This window comes from Lygodium microphyllum, chromosome 7 (genome assembly GCF_053477565.2).
Source record: "Lygodium microphyllum isolate KBCC chromosome 7, Lygodium_microphyllum_v1.1.10, whole genome shotgun sequence".
Lineage (NCBI taxonomy): Eukaryota > Viridiplantae > Streptophyta > Polypodiopsida > Schizaeales > Lygodiaceae > Lygodium > Lygodium microphyllum.
This window is the reverse complement of record NC_141141.1, coordinates 121372793-121396040: the sequence shown is the minus strand read 5'-3', so window position 1 is coordinate 121396040 and position 23248 is coordinate 121372793. Positions and strand designations below refer to the sequence as shown.

Below are 23248 nucleotides of genomic sequence, written 5' to 3'. Positions count from 1 at the left end.
GCTAATCCTCATGATGAGTAAAGGCTATTTTAAAACTTATTTAGAGCTATGTGGCTACTTATAAATGCAGGACTCTTGGTATCTCTCTAGTGAAAAAGGAAAGACAAATGAAGTATTCTTGGTATCTTTGTATTCTATTTCACTTAGGAACATGATTCCGTGAAACAAAGCTAATTTCATGATGAGTTAAAGCTTAATTGGAGCCAATATGGCTAGTTACAAAACCAAGAACTCTTGGTATCTCTCTAATGGAAAAGGAAAGACAAATCAAGAAGGAATGGCCCCATTGAGAAATCTTAAGAATAGAAGGGCACATGTCTAAGATAAGAGATTATATATGAAGCTCTGATCTCGGTAAGCAATTATCAACTTTAAGGCGTTGCACATGCTCTAAAATGGGGGGGAGAATTTTTCACTCCAAGATGCCATGGATTGCTTTTTAACATCTAAAAGGGGAGGAAGGATTAGGATTTTTCACTCTAGCAGAGCATATTGGAGCATGGTCTAGAGCATCCAAAGAGATATGGTTGGACACACAATAATTAGCATGTGCTTGTGATGGCCTCTCATGTGAGTTTATGGACATCCATAATTGCTCATTATCCACGTGTAGTTGGAGATGTGGAGAACTTCACCCCGTATCGAATTCGGAGATGCGAAAGTGGCAGACTCTGCCTTATCTCTCGAAGGCAAATAATGTGAGAGGGCATTATTTGCGATGATTATGCTAAATAATACGCGTGGGGCCAGGCATGTATAAAAGGGCAGGTTGTGACATTGAACTGGTCGCGGGCTCTCCACAAGTCGAGGATAGTTCCTCCACAGCGCAAGCGCGCAGACACGCGGAGAGAGAGAGAGAGATGGCTCACGTCCCATATTATGCCAGTCAAGTATCATGCATAAAGAAGCAAGCGGCCGGATGGCAGACCATCACCTTAAGCGCTCCCAATTTTGTTACAAATGTGGAGCCACAGATCGACTGCAGCGAGACAGCCTCGCAATACATTGTCTCAGCCTTCGTAGATAACGGTAAATTAATGTTCTCATAACATGCAAAACTGATGTTTAATGTTGCACGAGCCTATGACTCGTTGAGACAGTACCTTAATACTAAGGAGGATTGCATAATGCGGCGTTCGATGAGTGGTGAAGATGTCGTTGCTAATTTCCGGTTCATCTTGCTTGCTGCAGCGCTTCGAGGGGAGCTGCGAGTCGAGGTGGATGACCACAGCCAGACGTTGTACGTTTGTGGACCCACCTTCACCAAGCCCGTCTCGCTGCCCCCGAACCTCCTCACCAGCCACACCCACGCGGCTTGGCACAAGGACGGCCGTCTCCTCATCACCATCCCGAGAAGAAAGTCGCCCGCTCAGCAGCGTCGCTCTGCTCCTGCTAACAACGTCCTGAGGCATCTCAAAGTCTTCTTCGTGAACTAGCCTACTTATGTGTAAACGAACACCTTACGCTTGTTTGTCCTAGGTTTTTAGACTCGATCTTAGGCGTTCCATCGCATGTCATGTCTGTTAATTCATGTCAACATATCCACCTCTACACTAAGGCGGCTTCCTTAATTAATTGGGAGTCCTCGGGCTTCCTCCATGGCCGTCGTCTACGCCTTGGACCATGTCGTCAGGACCTACGTACGCATGTTGCGAGAGATTAGGCGTAAAAACTTGGAAATGCAAATGTGCATAAGCTGACCTTGCATTTAAATGCACATGTACATAAGTTATCTCTATCTCTCCTTCCTTTTACTTTCTCAAAGCAACTCATCTTACCACCGGGTTCTTTCATGTTTGCCCACACGTTACATTTTGCTCACTTTGTCAGAATTGCTCCACTCTTGAGGTTTCCTACATTGTTTTAACATGGCCGTTTAATATTCACACTATCATGCCATTTTGCTCTTAGATATGCATACATTGTGCTTCACCACTTGTCAATAGGAAAGAGAAGAATACGAATTCACTTAATATCCCACGTCGCCAAGTTCTCTCAACTATTTGAAGCTTAAGAGTATGCTTGGAGAATGCGCAAGCTCACGTTTGGAAGGAAATCCATGTGCATTATAAAACACAAGGGTAAGGTAGAGATGAGATCAAAGCTCAGGTTGATAGATATGTAAATGGCGCATGCTGATTGTTGAGATGTCGAGCTCTTCATAAGCCGGCATCCATTACGCGTCTTGGTGATGTGGCAGGATATTTGAACGAAATCGAAGTGCATTATAAAACACAAGAGCAAGCTAGAGATGAAATCAAAGCTAAGGTTGATAGACATGTAAATGGCACATGATTCTAATAAGGAAGAGAGCTTGAAGAGGCATTGCTCTAGTAAGACGTGAGACACAGCGACACAAAGCTTTGCCTAACGAACACCACACTTGATTCGTCCACCTTTATTGTTCTACATGCATTTTATATGTAGGACATAACCAATCTTTTGCTTAGTACGGGAGAACGTCACCCAACTCTTCTCAAACAATCTCGCATACCTTGCAACAAACAAGAGAAAGGAACTTCCTCTATATTTCTCAATACACATGGGTGCCTACTGCATAAATGCCTCCTACCTCGAAAACAAAAATATATGCACTATAAGAAAATATAGAAAAGCTACGACATTGGCTACATCAACAATGTCAATTAGAGGTAATAACATATAACATGAATCAAAATCAATTTGTCATTTTTGCATGCCCGATATTCTCCATGGCTAGTTTTCCCTCACTATTATGCATCCAAGCCCCTATATATATAACCCATGCATACTTATTTGAGATAATGCAAAGAATCTCTACTCTAAAACACACAAATGCTCTATACGCAACATTTCATTGTTTAGGTATGCGCCTTTTTCAAGTCCTTATCTACCATCAGTCAAATTCACATGAGTTTTGAAATGGATTTTTCTACTACATTACATAAGCCTTTGTAAGGCCTCACTATTCAAACATAAGACATAATTTAAATGTCGAAATCCGCTCCAAAACTTTTTGTTGTGGAAAAAGGAAATGTTGATTACTCAAGGTGAGCAATGTTATAGGAACATCCTACATAAATGTAGTATAACCAATTTCTCTTGTGGGGCGAGGTATCTTAAAAAATAAAAGTGTACCCACATGTGATCAACAAGAGGGTTATTTAATTCTAGTAAAATTTGCATGATACATTCACTGAAGGGCTTTTCTAATTTTAATTCTAGTAAATTTTGAACGAAATCGAAGTGCATTATAAAACACAAGAGCAAGCTAGAGATGAAATCAAAGCTAGGGTTGTTCTTTGCCACATCAAGAAGTAGGGAAGAGGAGAATGAAAGCCCTTCATGATCTTTGGGCTATGAAGTACAAATCTTGATATTCGTATCTTGAGCAACGTTACCACCAAGGTCGAGTGATCTGGTGGAGCAAAGGGTATCAAGTTATTGAGTGGCAAGCTGGATCCTTTACATGGGAAATTAAGCTCTACTGCTACCAATTGTCAACTACTTCTAACTAGCATTCCTATGAAGTTTAGTGAGGAAGGAGGGATTGTGCGTATTATACATTCTCTCTCTCAACTTGATTTTGATTATCATACGTATGAGTGAGCTGATTATTAGGGCATGACCTATCAATGAAGCCTAAGTTTATACTCTCTATTTTGACAGAGCTTCTAGAGGGCCTGCTAAACACGTGAGTGTTGGTGTCGTCATTGAAGATCCCCAACGTAGGGTTGTCATGAAGATGAGAGTCTATTTAGGACCCTTTTTTACTAATAATACGGCAGAATACCAGGCCTTGATCGTAGGGCTGAATGTAGCCCACTATGGTAGTATCCGTGGATTATTGGTTAAAGGTGACTCACGATTAGTAATCAATCAACTAAATGGGACTTACAATGTACGAGATCCCATCCTATGGATGTACCATCGTGCAGCCTTGGATATGTGGCATATCTTTGAGACGGCGACTTGTCAGTTAGTTCGTCAACAATGGAATCGCTTTGAGGATTCCCTAGCTAACTATGCTTTCGTGGAAGATGTCTTTTTCAATTGTGGTCTAAGCTCCGGAGCCCTTACAATTACCTCCTCACATTAGCCCTGGACAACTTTCAGGTCTTCTTGCTGACACGTCATATTTTAGCCGCCGCCGATGGTTAGTTTGGGTTATGAGTCAAGTCACAAGTGAGCACCTTCTAACTCTGTCATGGACACATAGGATTGTGTATTGTCATATTCATCAAACACCCCTTGCTATTTATATAGGAGGTTAGCTAATAACTTGATGCACTTAGTGTAGGGCCTAAGAGGCCTTATCCTTGGTCGGTTTTGTGCTTTAGTAGAGTAATGTTAGGATCAAGGGATCGTTTCAGTAGTACAGTGTTTTGAATGGTAGTAAAATGTTTTATTTCATAAGACCGAGAGGGCTGTCTTTCTCGAGTTCAAATTTTTTATTTCATAAGGCCAAGAGGGTCATCTCTATCAAGTTCTAATGTTTTATTTCATAAGGCCAAGAGGGTCATTCCGTTGGTTGTGAAATTTTCTATCTCTTTAGGCCAAGAGGACTGTGTGTCTATTTGGTGCAGGTATGTTTAATGGTTTTCTCTTTTAGTGATTCCATCACATTGGTTGTATGAAGTGCATGGAGGGAGCCTTTGCTGCACAAGAGCTTCTTATGACCATTCCAAGTGGTGTCATCGCCTTTCCGAGTTTTCCTCTTAAGCTAATAGTATTATATGTGTATGTGGGGGTTATTTTGTTTTTGTTTGTGGGGATCGGCAATCAAGGCATGAAGTCCTAGGGTTTGGCTAGGTATATATGGGGGGGATTTGAATAGTTGTCTACCTCTTGTTAAGACATTTTCATGCATTAAAGACTTGTGATAGAGGGTAGTCCTTATGACCTTGTCCTTCCCGCTTGCTAAGCAATTGTCATAGGAGTCCTTGCTAGTGTGAGGCAGTTAGAGAAGCCTACCAAAATACCAAAGAAGAGCAAGTAATTTCCCATGGAGAATGGATAATCACACTTGAAATCATATGGATAATCTGCATACCACTATCTGCATTGCTTTGAGAAGATTCTCCTTATCTCAATCTTCCTGTCCATGGCGAAGAATGTGAACCACTGCTAGAGGATGCTCCAGGTCCACTAATATTTTGTGACTGCTACTGTGAATTATGTGCAACATTACCATTTTGTGCATCTACATCATCAATCACATTTACTGGTTTATACCAGCTACTCATCTCATAAAAAACAACATCTTTGCTCACTGTAAACTTACGAGTAGAAGGGTTATAGAATCTATACCCTTTTTGCTGTAGAGAGTAACCAATAAAGATGCACTTCTTAGCTTTTGGATCCAACTTGGATCTCAACTTATCTGGCACATGTACATAGGCAATGCAACAAAAAATTTTCAAATGAGAAATATCTGGTTTCCTACCAGTATACCTCTCCTCTGGAGTCATCCCATGTATTGCTGCAGTGGGAGTCCTGCTCATTATATAGACTGCTGTAGCAACTGCTTCAGCCTAGTAAAAATCTGGCAAGTCTTTTTCGTTGAGCATGGCACGAGATACCTCTCCAATATGCCTATTTTTCCTTTATGTAATTCCATTTTGTTGTGGGGTATGATTACATGAATATTGTTGCTTTATGCCATGCTCCTGCAAGAACCTTGCAAACTCATTTGAGAGGTACTCTCCCCCTCCATCTGACCTTAGGCATTTTATTTGCAGGCCTGTTTCTTTTTCAACCATAGCTTTAAGAGTTTTGAAATGCCCAAAAACTTCACTTTTCTTTTTCATAAAATACACCCAAACTTTTTTGCTATAGTCATCAGTAAAAGTAACAAAATAATAACAACCTCCAAGAGATGCAACTCTAGTAGTCCACACATCAGAGTGGATTAATTCCAATGGCTTCTCACTCTCTTGAACATGTCTAGGAAATGGTTTCCTTGCCTATTTTTCAAATTGGCAGGCTTCACATACCTTATGCATTTCTGCAACCTTGAATTTAGGCAATCCTGCAACAATATTTTGGGCCTGCATTGATTTAAGTCATTGTACATTAACATGACCAATGCGTTTATGCCAGATATCAATATCTGCAACTACACCGGTCCCATGTGCAAACATTGCTGCACTCAATTTAGACATGTCTGCATCCAACGTAAACATTTTGACATTCTTTCCTTTTTCTATCAAGCGACCTTTATTTTTCATATCCTCAACAAAGCATCCATGAGGATTAAATCTGACCTGCAAGCCCTGCTCAACCATTTGACCACAGAAACCAGATTCTTGGTGATATTCAGGACATGAAATACATTTGACAGGTATTTCTTTTTCCCATCCTGCATAGACAAAGGAAATTTTCCAATCTGCACAATAGGATGTGCAATATCATCACCAGTCTCCACAAATCCTAGTTTTTTCATTTTCCTTGCATCCTCCATCCATTCTGCATGACCTGTCATGTGGTTTGATGCACGTGAGTTAACATACCACACATCGTTGCTTTGTTCTGCACTTGTCACAGAATTGTTTATGTGCTGCACCATAAACAAATGCTCATTTCTGTCATCACCCTGTCTACTAGAAGATGCATAATTCCCTTGTTGCAGTTTTCCATTCATGATGTCATTCTGCTTTTTATAGTAGTCTTTAGCCATATGACCCATTTTACCACAGTAGTAGCATTCAACATTACTGTTTGCATTTTGGCCTCTTTGCCATCCACCACGACCTCGTTGGCTCCCCCTGCCTCCTCTAGAGTTACCATGTCCTCCTCCATAGGACTGGTTTTCTTGAGTTTGCTGCATATTCTGATTTCTACCACGGCCTCCAAATCGACCTCCTCTACCTCTGCCTCTATCTCTTCCAGCATTTGAGTAGAAGACAGCTTCTTTTGAAGTTCCTCCTGAAGATGCACCACCATTTCTCTGCTCCTCAGAAATTAGAAGAGCAATCAACTCCTCAAAATCAAGAAATCTTTCACGGATGGAAATGGATGTTCGGAACTGTGCATAATCCTTTCCTAGACCATTCAAGGTCACAGAAACTAAATCATCATCTTCCACTGGCGACCCAATGGAAGCAAGTGCATCTACAATCTTCTTCACCTTCATGTGGTAGTCATTGATGCTCATATTTTCTCTTTGCACATTATCAACTCTTGCTTGAGCTGCATTTTTCTAGCTTGCGTATTTGTGTTATACATTTTTTACAAAGTATCCCATGCCTCCTTTGGCATACTTGCATCTTGAATATGCACAATCATAGAGTCTGAAATGCTGATAGACAGCCAGTACATAACTTTCCTGGCTCTCTCATGCCATGCTTTAAATGTCTGCATTTGCTGTTGATTGGGAACATCAGGAAGAACTGGTTCTTCTTCATTTCGTGCAACAAATTCCCAATATCCTTTTCCCATAAGGAAATTCGTCATTCTAAACTTCCATGCTTGGAAGTTGTTCTTGTCAAGCTTTTCAGTGACAATCTGTGAGAGAAAATTAGACGCCATTATAGAACACTGCAAAAAAATTGTGTCACTGCAAAGAACACAGCTTCAGCCTCACAAGGGCTAATCTGCAAAACTGACGAAAGTGGTATTTGACCACACAGTCACTTCCTAGTGACGATTTTGCATCAACAGGCAACAAGGATGATTCTGTAACTCCCAATGTCTCTGCGCACAGGCATACGATGCAATTTCTACAGTAACTTTTCACCGACCTGTAGAACAGTGGTCGCACAGCATAAAACTGGGCCTTTTCCTGAGTGCGTGCAGAAAACTTCCGCCTCCAAAACAGGCCCTGAAATGGCCTCAAATCAAAAAAATAGGGTCGCCAAGGGCTAAAGCCCATCCCTGTAGCATATACTGTCCTCTTGCTTCACTGCGAAGGGCGTCTCAACCTGAGACAATGCACTCTTGCAATTTCCGGCTGTGCTACTTACAGAGATCTGCTCCCAAAATAGAAAATGAAAGCAACACTGCTACTCTTACCAAAACACCACGAGCTTGGCTTGCTTTCTTGAGCTCCTTACCACGAACAAGGCTCTGATACCATGTCAAGATTGTGGGAGAGAAGGAAGGAGTCTCACTTGTAGCTTTCTTGCTTGCAGAATGGGGGAATACACACAAAGGTGGAGGCTGAAAACAGTTTTCCTCTTTTTAGTTGTGTAAGCCAAAAGGAAGTCACATACAAAGAAATAGAAGAACCCTATTTATGGGTCTGAAACCAAACTCAACTAACTAAGGTGGCATACTAACTGAGCCACGAACTAGAGTAGATAATGATAGCTATCATCTAGCTATTATTCATGGGCGGTGTACCAACCGTATCTGCACAACTGACAAGTCGGTGACATAAATGCACAACAGTCACCCTGGCATATCATGAGTGGAGCTCGATATCTCAACAAGGAATGCCTTGGCATCATCAATATAATCATGATATAGATTATTCTATGCATTCAATTAAAATTTATTTTCAAGGAAAACAAATCACACTGTATGGTATGCACGCTTCCAATAAATTTCCATTGCTTACTCATACTTAGGCTAAATGTACATTACGTAAAAGTAGCAAATCCTATTTAATATGGGTGAATGAAATTCAAGCTAAAGAAAAACAAATGCATCCTAGGCATACACAATTTCTTGCTCAATTCCACGATTGTTTTGTTGTTGATTTACAACCTCGATTACCACCTTTACGTCCTAAAGTTCATAAGATAGATTTAATTCCTGGAACACAACCACTATGTAAAGCACCATATAGACATAACCAAATTGAACCAAAAAAATTTCAAAGCCAAATAGAAGAATTGCTTAACAGAGGATTAATTAGACCTAGTAGTTCTCCATTTGGTGCACTTGTCTTATTAGTGAAGAAGAAAAATAATACTTATTGCATGTACATTGATTATCGTACCCTAAATAAAATTACTGCTAAGAATAGATACTTGATTCTTAGGGTAGATGATCTTATGGATAAGCTACAAGGATCTGCCATATTTAGTAAGATAGATCTCAAATTTGGATATCATCAAGTAAGATTGGACAAATCTGATATATTCAAAACTGCATTTAGAACACAATTTGGACACTATGAATTTTTGGTTATACCTTTCGGTCTAACTAATGCAACAACCACATTTAAACATTTGATGAATCGTATATTTTTGAAACATTAGCATTGTGTCATTGTTTTCTTTGATGGCATATTAGTTTTCAATAAAAATGAGAATGAGCATTATGAACATTTGTCTTTAGTTTTTAAGTTATTAAAAGACAATCAATTATATGCTAATCCAGAAAAGAGTAAATTCTTCCAAACAAAAATTGAATATCTAGGATATATTATTTCATCAGAAGGCATTAAAGTCGATGCTAAAAAGATAGAAGCAATTTTAAATTGGTCGATACCCAAAAATGTGTATGAATTACGTTCTTTTCTAGGTCTTGCTAGCTTTTACAGAAAATTTGTGAGGAATTTCTCATTACTTACATTACCTTTGACAAAACTCTTAAAGAAGGGTATCATGTATAATTGGTGTGACAATCAACAAAAGTCCTTCGATTTGCTGAAACATGCTTTAACTCATGCTCCTGTATTACAATTACTTGACTTCAATAGACCATTTTTCTTAGTAGTTACTGACGCAAGTGGATGCTTATTCTAGCTGCAAACTCAAACCATCTGAACTTAAATATTCTATCTATGATAAAGAATTACTAGCCGTAGTACAAGCCTTATGTCAATGGAAACATTATTTAATGGAATTTGAATTCATGATCAAAACTGACCAACAAAGCATTAGATATCTCCTTAGTCAACCACAAATATCTGACCGACACATTAAATGGGCTACTTTTATTCAAAGTTTTCATCCCCTTATATAATATCAACTTAGAAAAGAGAATGGTGTTGCTAATGCTTTGAGTAGAAGACCGACAATTCAAAATATTTCTATGATATCATTTGATTCTCTTATTCCTATGAAAGATACTTATTACCAAGATCCTACTTTTCAAGATGATTGGAATAAATTAGTTGCAAATAATTAGATTTCTATTGATCCATTGTCTTACACTAATGAATTTATGTTTTATGAAAAAAGATTATGTGTGACTGTTCCATTTTGATCATTTGTTTTGCATGAAATTCATTGTCCCCCATATCAAGGTCCTAGAGGAATTATATCTACTTTACGTACATTGATTGAATATTTTTATTGGCCACATATGGACACTGATGTATCTACTTTTGTATCTGAATGCTTAATTTGTCAATGAGTTAAAAGACACCATGGTAAACAATATGGTTTACTAATTCCATTATCCATTCCATCACGACCATGGGAACAGATTTCAATGGGTTTTATCACTGGTTTACCTAACACTAAAGCTAATCATGATATGATTTGGACTATTGTAGACAGGTTCAGCAAACAAGCATATTTTATTCCATGCAAGAAAAGTTTAACTGTATCTCAAGCTGCTCAATTATTTTTAAAAATTATTTTCACTAATCATGGTTTACCAAAGGTCATTATTTCTGATCGTGATTCTAGATTCTGCAATAATTTTTGGATTACTTTGTTTGCTAACTTAGGAACAAAGATTGATTTTTCATTTGCATTTCATCCTGAAACAAATGGTCAAACAGAAGTTACTAACAGTACTATTTTAGATCTTTTGCATGCTTACACCATTTCAAAACCACATACATGGGATACATATCTACATTTACTTCAGTTTACATATAATAACACACCACATATAGCTACAAAGAAAGCACCATTTGAAATTATCTATGGATATCGATTGACTACACCTGTTATATCATTACCAAATAAAATTTAAACTGTTGATGATTTTGTTAATATGCATGCTACTATTTTTGATGAAGTTAAAGATATGATTGTCAAAGCCCAGCAATCATACACAAAACAAGAAAACAAGAAAAGACAAGCTATGAGTTTTAAAGTTGATGATTATGTTTGGTTACGAATTGAAAAACGAAGATTACAAAGTGTAGATAAGCACACCGTTGTCAAATTAGCACCTAGATTTTATGGACCATTCAAGATCATATACAAAATCAATGGCAATGCATTTAAACTAGAACTACCACAACATTGGAAAATCCACAACACCTTCCATATCAGTTTATTACGACCTTTTAGAGGCCAATTACCTATACACCCCGCATATGAAAACCCTCCTTTGCTAGATGATGAAACTGAAATCCTTGAGCCTGAAACTATTATTGATACTAACTTTATGACCATTAGAACTGGTCGTAGATATTCTAGATATTTGGTCAAGTTTAAAAATCATCCTATTGAAGAGGCCCAATGGATACACACTAGAGACCTAAGTGCTTTTCCCACACTGTCAGCTCCACATTGAGCTAATAGCAATTGAGGACAATTGCTATCCCACCCCGGGGGTATGATGCCAAGAGGCATATTCCATGGTGGATTCCGTGAGTTTTGCAGTGGATTCCATAAAATTTTATTACCGGGGCTCATACACAATGTGGATTCTTTGTGCGAAAGTCGATGGGGACGCCTATCCTTTTCGGGTGTTTTCTTAATTTAATGTGTAAGTGGGTGATTCCATAGCGAGTGATTTTGCAAAATGCATATTTAAATTAATAGACGTTTATGAGTTTAGAGTGCGCACTCGTAATAAATTAAGGTTAGGATTGATTTCTAACCAATTTATTTTTGTACCTGGAGACTATTAGATATTCACTTTTATCGGTTTAATTGTATTATTTTTCTAACAATTGTGAATGCTTCAGTTGTGATGTGTAGAGCAAGCAGCAATGGCATTGGGAAGCATTGGAGGTGTGTATTCAAATTATCATCAATTTTTTATGGGCGCGTATCTTAGGCATGGCGTCCATATTTTGACATGCTTATTTATTAAAGCACTTGATATTTATTTATTATTTTTGTATGCCCATGGATGCACGATTTAAATATTTGTATTGGACATTATATTTGGGTACCACTTGACTTCTTGGGTGCCCAATAGCTTTAATTCTTTAGTGGCACAAAAGCAAAAGCATGGTAATTGTAAATTGGGCTATTTTTTGAGCTTGAAGATGAATAATATATAAAATACATGCTTTGTGGAGCGCTCACACAAGGTATGGAGGGAGATTGCACCCAATTAGTCTCTTCTTCATGTCGTGCAAGCTTTCTTCATTGTTTTTTGTGCAAAAAGATATAGTTCTTTTGTTCTTAGGGACCTTCTGACGCTCACTACCCACGCATACGGCGTCCGATCTGTGCACCACTTTTGTAGGTAGGTGCAACAGACTAAATATAGTAAGTGATAATTCAATGGCTATGTGAGGATCATAATGACCATTGACATGCTAAGTGTAGACATGTTGACCCATCTAGCTAGGCAATTCATCATCAATGTCTGCAGGTGTGTTGAGCTGGCCATCTCAATAGTCCACACAGATCAAATGGAAATCTATCAACAATCTCATAAGACTAATCTGAATCAAGATCCTCATCATGCTCTTAAAATATATCTTGTTCACTCATAGGTGGTTCTTTAATGATCTCTTCATTCACAACCTCAAGTACTATCATATTGTAATTCTTGGATATGGTATTCTTATAACTGCATTTAGATGCATGATCAACTATATATTTTTCAACACTGTTGAAACATAGATTTTTCTCTTTGTACTCTCTAAAAAGATCCATAAATACAAACCTATCACTGGTTGCTTAATTACTTGTACGTCTATTATCACCTTGCTTATTGCTACTTTGAAGCACTTTGATATATAGGGACTCTCAAACTAGTAATTGAAGTTTTGGACACCCTTAATTGCCACCAAAGTTTCCTCGTTTATTGACAACCCTTTGTTTTCCAAAAGATTCTTGCATGGGAATATACATCTTGTACTTATGAGCATATCTCTCCACTAGCTTAATAGCATGGAATAGTGTGGAGGGTTTCTAGGCCATAACATCAACTTACAAATTAGTGTTTGAATCATAAATGTATTTATGCAACTTTGCATCATCACTCACACTCTCTACATGCATGGTAGGGTAATATTAAAGAATTCATTGGTATACTCTTTAACTAATAGGGTTTTTTGGTCCAGTTGATACCATCTTCTAGCCAGCTTTTCTTTCTCAACAAGAGAGACGAATAGTTGAGCCATCTTAGCTCATAATTCTTCCCAACTTATCAATTTGTTGATTTTTCCTCTTTATATACTACCACCATGTATGAGCAAAGCCCTCAAGGTGAAGTGTAGCAAAATTAATTTTTTGGTCATCTGACCTTTAAAAAATATCAAAATAAGATTCTAACTTTGAAGTATACTCTTGCAAATCAGCGAGTAATGATGAATGGCCACTATATTTGGTCAACACAATATTATCATGAAGTTTCCTCTTAACAAAGCCTTACTATCCATTGATTACATGGGGCTACGTATCCATGTGACTACCAATGGGGCTTGAAATATTAGAAGCATTCCTTATGATAATTGGTTTGAAACCTAGTTGGAGGAATAGGTTTGCCAACTTCTAACTCTGAGAGGAGGATTTGACCAATGAATACTTAAAATAGGCTCATCAATCCTAAAAAAAGTCTCCCCAATCTCATAAGTGGTGTATGGTATACCCTTCTTCCTAATAATATGATTCTAAATGTTCCATATTCTTAAGATTCTTCCTCATCATGATGTATCTCCTCAGGTATTACCTCACATGCTTCCTTGATTTGTTGCTAAACATCATCATTAGCCTTGTTCTTTCCTTTGTGTTAAGCCATTAGTGCTCAATGTTATAGTGCAATCCTTGTAGACCTTGTGTCACTAAAATGGCCATAACTTTTCTCTCCAATATTGGAATCAGTAACTTTTTAATGAAAAACAAAGTTAATGAATATCTCTTAAAGATGAGTTATAGCACTCAACTTTAGAATTAAAATAGAATATTATTGGAATCTTCTTTTTCTGCTATATAGAACAATCCTACAACCTATAAAAGCATTGTTTTATTCTATGATCCACTTTTCTTAGGTGCAAACTATGATCTCCAAATCCTTGTGATACCATGTATATGACTAGTATAGACTAAATATGATCTACAATACCCTATATAGTCCCTAAAAAAATTTTGATCTACTATGCAATATCTATAACCAAGTAGGAAGTACCCCCAAATGGTCCCAATTCATTGTTTCACTGAAATAACCTCTACACAACCTAGAATAACCTATAGCACCTGTAGATAACTTAATATCAACCCCAATCATTGCCCAAGTAACATCTTACCCATGTGTACACACATAACTTGAAGGGTGAAACAGGTTGAAATATCCTGTAATCAACTTGTAATAAACCGTTATAATCCTTGTAACTGATCGTCGACGATGAGGCTCTAACCAATGCTCTTCAATTGAAATCTTTTGGTCTTCAATGACTTTACTATTGGAACATATGGTGAGGGATAAAATGGTAGGAGAGGCTTTGTACACGGACTTCTAATCACCAAGAGGTGGGCAAAGTTTTTACCAGGTTGGTTGGTTGCACCCCTTTGGGATCTATAATAGTGGGCGAGGGTCGCCTCTCTATTGTCCCTCTATCTACCCCGACATCCACCTTCTTCCTTGGTGGGAATATCAACATGGCAAAATAATTCTATTTAAGAAGACATGAATGAGATGCATAACTAGAAAATCATTTCAACCTTCAATGATATGCAAAGATTTGATCAATGAAAATGGAATCAAGAAATGGAGGTTGACTGAGGATCTTACCACTACAATTCAGTGACTCATTGATGGCAAGTACTTACCCTTTACAATATTTCTTTCTTGGATATAAGAGAATTACACAATCAAATTAAAGTTATGCATCAAGTCATTGCAAATGATAATCATGATGAAAAAGGACTAAAATGAATGCTAAAATTTGACTAATAGACTATGATTATTGAAGAAAAGCACTAATCTCTGATCTATTGATTAATTTAGAGGCTTAATTGATCAATAATCTCCCATCAACAAGTGATAAAGCTTAGAACATGTGGATATTGAGATATTTTCAGAGATTAAGCAAGTGAAAAACCCTTTGTTGAACTTGAAGAAGATGATTGATCCACTTGGAATCAAACTTTCGTCCATTAATTGAAGAGATTGTCCAAAATCAATCCAAGAGCTTCATGCTTCCAAGAATCCAATTAAATCAACCCTAACATGCTTGAAGACCATTAAAATTCTTGAATAATCAACGCCTTGAGTACTCTTGAACACTTGAATACCAAATACTTAAGATATTTGGCCAAAAGCTACAAAATATGACTCCATTATGTACTCCAAGAAGCTCAATATGCTAGAATATTTCCAATGTATTCAAACTTGAAGCCAATCTTTCTTTGATAGTAGAGAATCCTTAGAAGTTGGAAAGAGCCAAATATTGAAGAAATTGGTGCTTCAAACTTGTGGCTATGGCTATTGTAGTGGTTTTTAGGGGTTCTTTGGAGGAGGAAGATTGGAAGCTTTAAGAGGTTAATCCCTATTGAGAAGATTGCCAAGTACTTGTCCAAGGAGTAGAAAGACTATAAGTAAGTGATCAATGGTTTCCTTGAATATGGATGAGGAGCAATAATTTAGTCCAAAATGCACCACAAAATCTAGGCATAATTCTAGTATACCACCGAGTTCCATGCCTCAAGATTGGTTATCAACTTGATCAATACAAGGTAAAGAATCATTGCCCCATGCTAACACAAAAAGAGGAAGTGGCTATTGATCAATATAAAAGAATTATTGTTATCTACCATAGAAGCTTCAACAAGAGCTTGAGAAAAGAACATGTCCTCAAAAGTAACTGGACTATTAACCAAGACTAACTCTATTTTCCCATTCTTTTGCCATTTTGCCTCCAAAATGGCAGGTTTCTTGTGCAAGACCTACCTTTTTTCCCATAATGCCTTCAATCTTGCCTTTATGTACTCTAGTTAGCACTGGCTAGGCTTTCCTTGGTCTCCTTGGTCTCTGTACCTATCCACTTATAAGCTAACACCCTGTCCTTGAGTAACCAAAATGTAACTAATCTGTGAAGAAAATCTAGAGAACAATTGAGCCAAATGGATCAAAGACCAATGCTTGGACACCACTTGGATATCTCAAAGGGCATTTAAATATACATTTAATATTACAAGAAAGCTACTATCAAATCACATTTAAATGGTATTTTTAGTGTTAAGCTTGTAGCATGCAAAACACACAAAACTTAAGGTGCAAGTCACTTGATGCATGGAGAAGCTCATCTATAGATGCATCTCTAAGTCTTTCTAGTTCGTACGATACATTTATTCACATGTCAAATAGACCTCTCATAGTGTGGGGAAGGAAAGTTCCATGCTATTTACAAAATTAAAGTCTTTGATGGGGGGAAAATATAGAGAATTAGAGTACAATTGATAGTACTTAGAGTCAAATATAATAGACAATTAGTTTAAAATTAAGTGTACTTGTACATCTTTATTGTTGTATTAAGGGTAACATGAGAATAGATAGTTTGGATAAAGATATTCTCAGTTTTACTATGTATTAAGGGTAACACAAGAATGTGTGAGTCTAGATCAAACATTGTTTAGAATGTGTGATCAAATATAATGTGTGAGTCTAGAGCTTTAGTAATTCTCAATGTTGTATCAAGGGTAACACAAAAATAGATAGTTTGGATAAAGATATTCTCAGTTTTACTATGTATTTTGAGAAGGTAAACCTCAATTGATGCTTAATAGAGTTGCCAAAATAAGACAATATGACATCAAAAGAAGATAAATATGGAAAATGAAGTAAAGTAGTGTCTAACTAGGAGTTACAAATAAGAAAAATAGATAATAAGAGTAGAATTGGTCCTTATTACCAATTGCAATACATAGTTATATAAAAATTCATAATGATGTTATATATACTATTTGATTTGAGATAATTGGATTTACATGCTCAAATCCATTGTAGATAATATTAGAAAAGAATAATCAAAAGCGTAAATATATATCATAGTTGCACTACTCAACACACTCTCTCAATGCATTGGTTATATCCTCTCATGATTTGGAATGTTCAATATGACATTTAGAGCCTAAAAGAAAAAGGGAGGTAAATACAAATGAAACAAAAAATTGAGATAATGATTAAAAATTGAATATAAGTTGAAGAGAGTCTTATATGTTATGATTGAAAGATGTGCCCATTATAGGCAACCCACTAGGAGACAATTGTAGTAGAGAAATCCAGTAAGCTTGAAAAATAAAGCACATTAAGTACCTTACTAACTAGGTTACAAAAGTATAGATTGAGCAAGAAAGGGAACATGTTAGATTAGTAAATTACTAGATTTCCAGGTAACATTAATTAGGGGTTTAACCTAAATGTAAAAGTATGGTATCTTAGTTTTCTATAAGGAGTTTTTATAGACTTGCAATAAAAACTTCATGGCCCTTTGGAATTCCCTGTGGATACAAAGTAGGAAACCTCACATCCATGTGGCCAAAAGTAGAGATCCCAAGACAACTAAAAGCATATCTCATATAGATGTGCTCAAACATTCAAATACTAAATTCAAACTTTTTCTCCATTCTATGCATGGTAAATCTAAAAGTGAAATACATGATTTTCCAACTATCTTGTGAAATCCTTATTAAAGAAAGTAGATCATGGTGGTCCCAATATTATTTGTTCACAAGTAGGCATAAAAGGCTCCCTCAAGGTTACATTTTGAGATCTTAAATAAGATTTAATTTTCCATTGTCACTTTTGTTTCCCTCCATGAAGTGTGGAATCTAAGAATGACTAGCTTGAAATCATATGGATAATCACACTTGACATTATTAACACTAGTCTTGTAATTTGCCACAAAAGTAGCTACAAGACACTTTACCAGCTCATGTCTTATTTCAATATATTGGAAATAGCATGTGCCTATGATATATTGAAATTGGATGGGGATTTACCAATATCATAAGATAATATACTAAAAGATTTGGAATAATTTCAAGTAGAAATTTATTTTTTCAAAAATTTGATTGTTAAAAGTGCATGAAAATTTGTCAAAATCAAATAGTCTAGGAGATCAGTGATGTCCATCTTGTGAGAATCAGTCAACTATAGTCATTATATGCAAGATGTAAGTATACTTTAAAGGGAATATTTGATGTTACACATTGTAGATAAGAGCTAATGGCATTTGTAATCCAAGATGACATGGAGGCTCGCTTTTTAGTACCGAAAGATACATTATTAAGATATATGGTGTCACACGTCATACATAATCAGACATAATGTGGAGTATGATTTAGAGCATCGAAAGAGATTTAGTTGGATATACAATAATTATCATGTGCTTATAGGGGCTTGTTATATGATCAACATAGATACACAGTTTCTTATTATCCATGCCTATTTGGATATGTGGAGAATGAACTTAGTTTTGAAATGTTATTAATTGTGAAAGGCAAAGTAGAAGAATTGCTTGGGTGCTCCTTACGTGGCATGCCTACAAAGTATTTTCATGAGATGTAGTAGATCTACTAGTTTCATAAAGATGAGCAATACATTAGTAGACCTCCATTTTTGTGCACATTGCACATAGTGAATTTCTTCATTGTGAATTCCACATAAAGCATATACACTTTACTCATCACTAAGTGGTAGGTAGTCTATAATTTTTTGATTCATACTTTCTGGTGGGAAATTACATGCCATCACACTATCTTAAGAAGCATCTCAACATCTTAGAAAACTCCAATTCACTCATAACACAACAAGCGGTTTTGGGATAATGCAAAACCTTTCCAAATCCTCTAAGGTATCTATGAAGACACTTCTATCACCAATGCTTTATTAGCTAATAGAAAAAGAAAATGGAAAGATTTGACCAAAGACCCTAGGGAATTCACTATATGTATACCCTCTATATCATGTGCATTCAAGGCCTATTTGTAAATATCCTTATTTGTGAAATTTTTCTCAATAAAACATAACCCTTTTCTATTCAATATATAAGTAACCTCTTTATATGGGACCCTTTTAAATGTAAAAAATTTGTAAACATGGTATTTTAAAAATCCCTTATGTTGAACCCATGTGAAAAATACATATATTTATGACTAAACTCCCTGGGCCAAAGATACAAGAATAACACCACCTTATTCTAATTATTCATCCTAAGTTTGTTGAGGTTAGATACATAGTGTTACAATATCCACCCACTCTAAACCTACTCATCCTCTCAATGTGCCACCTATGCAACCACTTGGATGATCAAACACCCAATTAACAACCTTCTCGCTACACATGAACATAAGTAGTGATCCATTTGGTTCATAGATCAAAATGATAGTTCTTTGCACAACTCTAGCACCACATCAAGCACCCCTTCCAAGATCATAAGGCCTTGGGTAGGTCTCATATACTTGAGGATTTTGAACTTCCATAAACATATTATCAATGCACCTATTAACAAAGATAAAACAGGTCTAGGAAGGTGACTATGAGATACCATGATAGGGGTGTCACTCTATTCATATCAAACTAGTTGTGAGACTAATGAACAACATCTCAGCATACACAAAAGCTCTCTTCATGTGACTCATCACCACTCTCTTCAAACAACTCCTCTATCTAAATTCCCTATCCTTCAGCATCTACATAATCTATCTCTTTTGCTTTATGATGTTGAAAATATCTTCATGAAATTTTCTCTTAGCGATTCCCAATATCTTGCCAAGAGTGAACTCTACTTTGCTTAAAATCTAATCCTCAAGAACCTTCTTAAGGTCAGTAATGTTCTCAATGTTAGAAAAAACTCTATAGTCAAGCTACTTTTTAGGCCATGTATCCTACTTCCATTCCTTGGCTGAACCTCATCCATAACTTGCTTTAGAACTAGTCTACAAGGGAGACCAAAAGACTCACCCCCTGTAATCTTCTTTGACGTAATAGGGGCCTCATCGTCTCATCTCCTCTTCTCCTCTACCTATATTTCAATTCCCTGGGTCTTTGCAAGAAGGCATAAACTAAGTGCATCCCAACAATTCTCTCTTCAAATTATCTGATCTATAATAGCTAACTTTGATTGTTGCATCTTCCCTTGTGAGCTATATCCAAGGCAAAAGACCATAAAGCATACTTACCCAGTGAACTCTGCTCAACCTACCTACCACAGGTAGAAACATCACTTCTAGCCACATAAGAATTCTGAGCATTTATCTCTTCAAGCAATTGTTTCACACCTCTTTTGCCAACATTGGGCTCCATGGGCAACCCATTCTCTATTAGACATATTTTATTCTCAAGCTCGCAAAACACCAAATTCCTTGTCCTTGCTTCTTGGAAAGATTCACACTCCTTGTAATAATACTCACGACTATGTCACACTAAAGACATTACTAGTTATTTTTTATTCTTATAAATCTAGAAGGCAGAGATGCTTGTCTTTGTTGCCTTGTAAGTTTAGATACATCAGGTATTGGATCTTTTCTTTTTTTTGTTTAACTAGTCGATAACATCATTATTGAATGGAGGTGGAGTACAAGCTAGTGATATAGTCAAAGGTATAGGAATTGGCATAGGCATAGGGGTAGAAACAGGTGCAATCATAGGAGATGAAGGAGATAAATATGCTATAGGAAGAAGAGCCATAGGGATAGGAGGTGTAGGCATGGCAAGAGAAGGTACAATAGTCGGTGTAGGTAGAGAGACTAGAGCTACAGGTGGAGTGGAAGAAGGCATAGTAGCAAGAGGGATCCTAGGTGACACAATGCCATTCTATAGCTGTGACTTTCACATTTGTCATGTTACCAAAGTGGTGAAATCATCATTTGCATCCTACTAGTTAGTCTTCAAGCTCATAGGTTGCATCTTGTCCTCCAAAAGCTCTCTTAGGTATGCTTGTAACATGGGATCTATTGTTTGTAAGTCTAATAACTCTACCTTTTGAGGCTCTACATCTGCTCACCCTGCAACATCCATCTTATTAAATTTACAGTCAAACTCCCGAAGAAGCTCCAAACCCTTGTTTGGCTTATGTATCCACTTGCAGAAAAGCTACACCTCATATACATCCCAAGATCCTCTAGGAAAAATTCATCCTTTAAAGCATTCGTAAAAGTAGCCCAACTAGGACTCATAGCATACAAGTCATTGATGCAAAGCTTCAAAGAAAAAGTAACCAATCACACAAAAACCCATTAGCTCATCATGTGAGTAGGTACACCAAAGAACTTAGTCTTTGATGCATATAGCATCAAGTAGCTTGTAACATTGCGACCATGAAAAAGGTGACTCTAGCTTTCTATCACCTCCATGGCTTTCAAAGCAGTAGCTTCATATTGTGTGTTGGCATGTAGTTGCACCTGTTGTAGCATTTTTTGTTGCTGATGGTGTTGCTATTGTTGTTCTATAAGTATACAGAGTAGTTGCTTTATCTCTTTAGACATTGATGAACCTTCAAAAAATGATGATTTTTTAATCTTACCAACAACTTGGGTTGTGGCTTCATGTCAGGTTCACTTGCGATGTTGAAGTGCTTTTTGGTCAAGCCACAAATCTATGGAGGATTAGAGCAAAGCAAGACAAAAGATGTCATGGAAGCTTTGATAGCTCCCTTCTCAAAAACACAGAGCTCTTGATGTGCTAATCTCAAGGTATTGTAATACAAGCTTCCATTGTTTTGATCTTAAAGGATTCAATAAGCTTTGGGCTCATGTTGATGACATTAAGGGTAAGGAGATAAGCTTTCTTATGATGATAGTGAAGCTTATGTTTTGGGAATTCAAGGATTACAATCACCTTCATACCAAATTATGGCATGGATGTACACGGACATGTTTGGGAACATGGAATTTAAGGATAAGAATACAAGAATAGGAAGGACCTCATCATGGTCTTCATCTTCAATAACTTCCAAGTAGTTAATGTGAATAGTTAGCTTCTTGGATTGACAATTCACTGCTAAGTGTCCAGGTCGTTGACACTTGTAGCAAATTATAGACTTGGCTTTGGAAACATTATTGGTAATGGCTGGAAATTGGGGTATATTGGGATTTGGCTAAAGAAATGGCTTAAGATTTGAATTTGTGAATTTGATGGTAAAGCAGGGGGTCGTGTCCAGGGTTTACGGAAAGAAGAAGGAACAAAGTGATTTTGATTGAATATTTGAAAGTTAGAATTGAATTGCTTTGTACCAAATTTACCGTTAGTTGAAAATTGTTGGGGTTGCTTTTTGTCAAGAATCGCGTGGTGGGGGGACTTGCTCAAGATGCTGTGCCGAACACACACAAAATGCACAAGGAGAAGCTCACTCAAGAGACAAGAAGAGAGATGGAGGCCAAAACGTTTTCTTGCTGATTTCTTCTTCTACTTCCACACTCTTTACAATGTACACAAAGTATAGATAAGATACAACATAAAAGGAAAGTGGCCTACTGAGTCAAACAATGCATAACCAACTACACTAGTCGACTGGCGCTATAACTATGCCAACTGATGTAAATAGGTGTAACAACCTGAATATAATAAGTAATGAGTCAGTGGCCATGTGAGAGTCATAATGACCACTGACGTGCTAAGTGTAGACGTGTGGACCATCTAACCAAGCGGTCCATCATCAATGTCCGCATGTATTGAGCTTGTCATCTCAACACTTCCCCTCAAGCTCAACTGCATCTCTGCAACTCCAAGTAAGCTTCGAAACTTTTGAAGCTTCTCTGTACCCAATGCCTTCGTGAAGATATCAGCTATCTGATCTTGTGTGTTGACATACACCAAGTCAATCTCACCTACTAGTACCTTCTCTCTCACAAAGTGGTAGTGTACCTCAATATGTTTTGTCCTGGCATGGAACACAGGGTTCCTAGCCAACTGTATACTGCTCATGTTGTCACAATAAATGACAACTAGACCTTCCACCTACACATCCAAATCAGGCAATAACTTTTGCAGCCATACTACCTCACATGTTGCAACAGTAGCACCTCTATACTCAGCCTCTGTACTTGACAAAGCAACTGTAGATTGCTTTTTGTTGCTCCAAGCAACTGCTGCACTACCAAGAGAGAACATGTATCTGCTGGTAGATCTTCTATCATACATACTACCAACCCAATCTGCATCTGTGTATCCAAACACATATACATCTGTACCTGCCTCATAGAAAAGTCCATAATGTAATGTGGACTTCACATAT

The 23248-nt window shown here is 37.1% G+C and overlaps 1 protein-coding gene across 1 annotated transcript; it reads left to right on the top strand.

Moving 5' to 3' along the window:
* Positions 1–793: 793 nt before the first annotated feature.
* LOC148033889 (uncharacterized) lies at positions 794–1873 on the top strand. Its single transcript, XM_087682391.1, has 2 exons — positions 794–1029; positions 1192–1873. Exons 1-2 carry the CDS (start codon positions 861–863, stop codon positions 1434–1436), a joined length of 414 nt encoding a protein of 137 aa, XP_087538517.1. The 5' UTR covers positions 794–860; the 3' UTR covers positions 1437–1873.
* The last annotated feature ends 21375 nt before the right edge of the window (positions 1874–23248 follow it).

Coding starts and splice junctions, on each gene's coding strand:
- LOC148033889 (XM_087682391.1), top strand. CDS start 861: ATGGCTCACGTCCCATATTATGCCAGTCAAGTATCATGCATAAAGAAG. Junction 1,030..1,191: donor CTCAGCCTTCGTAGATAACG/GTAAATTAATGT, acceptor TGCTTGCTGCAG/CGCTTCGAGGGGAGCTGCGA.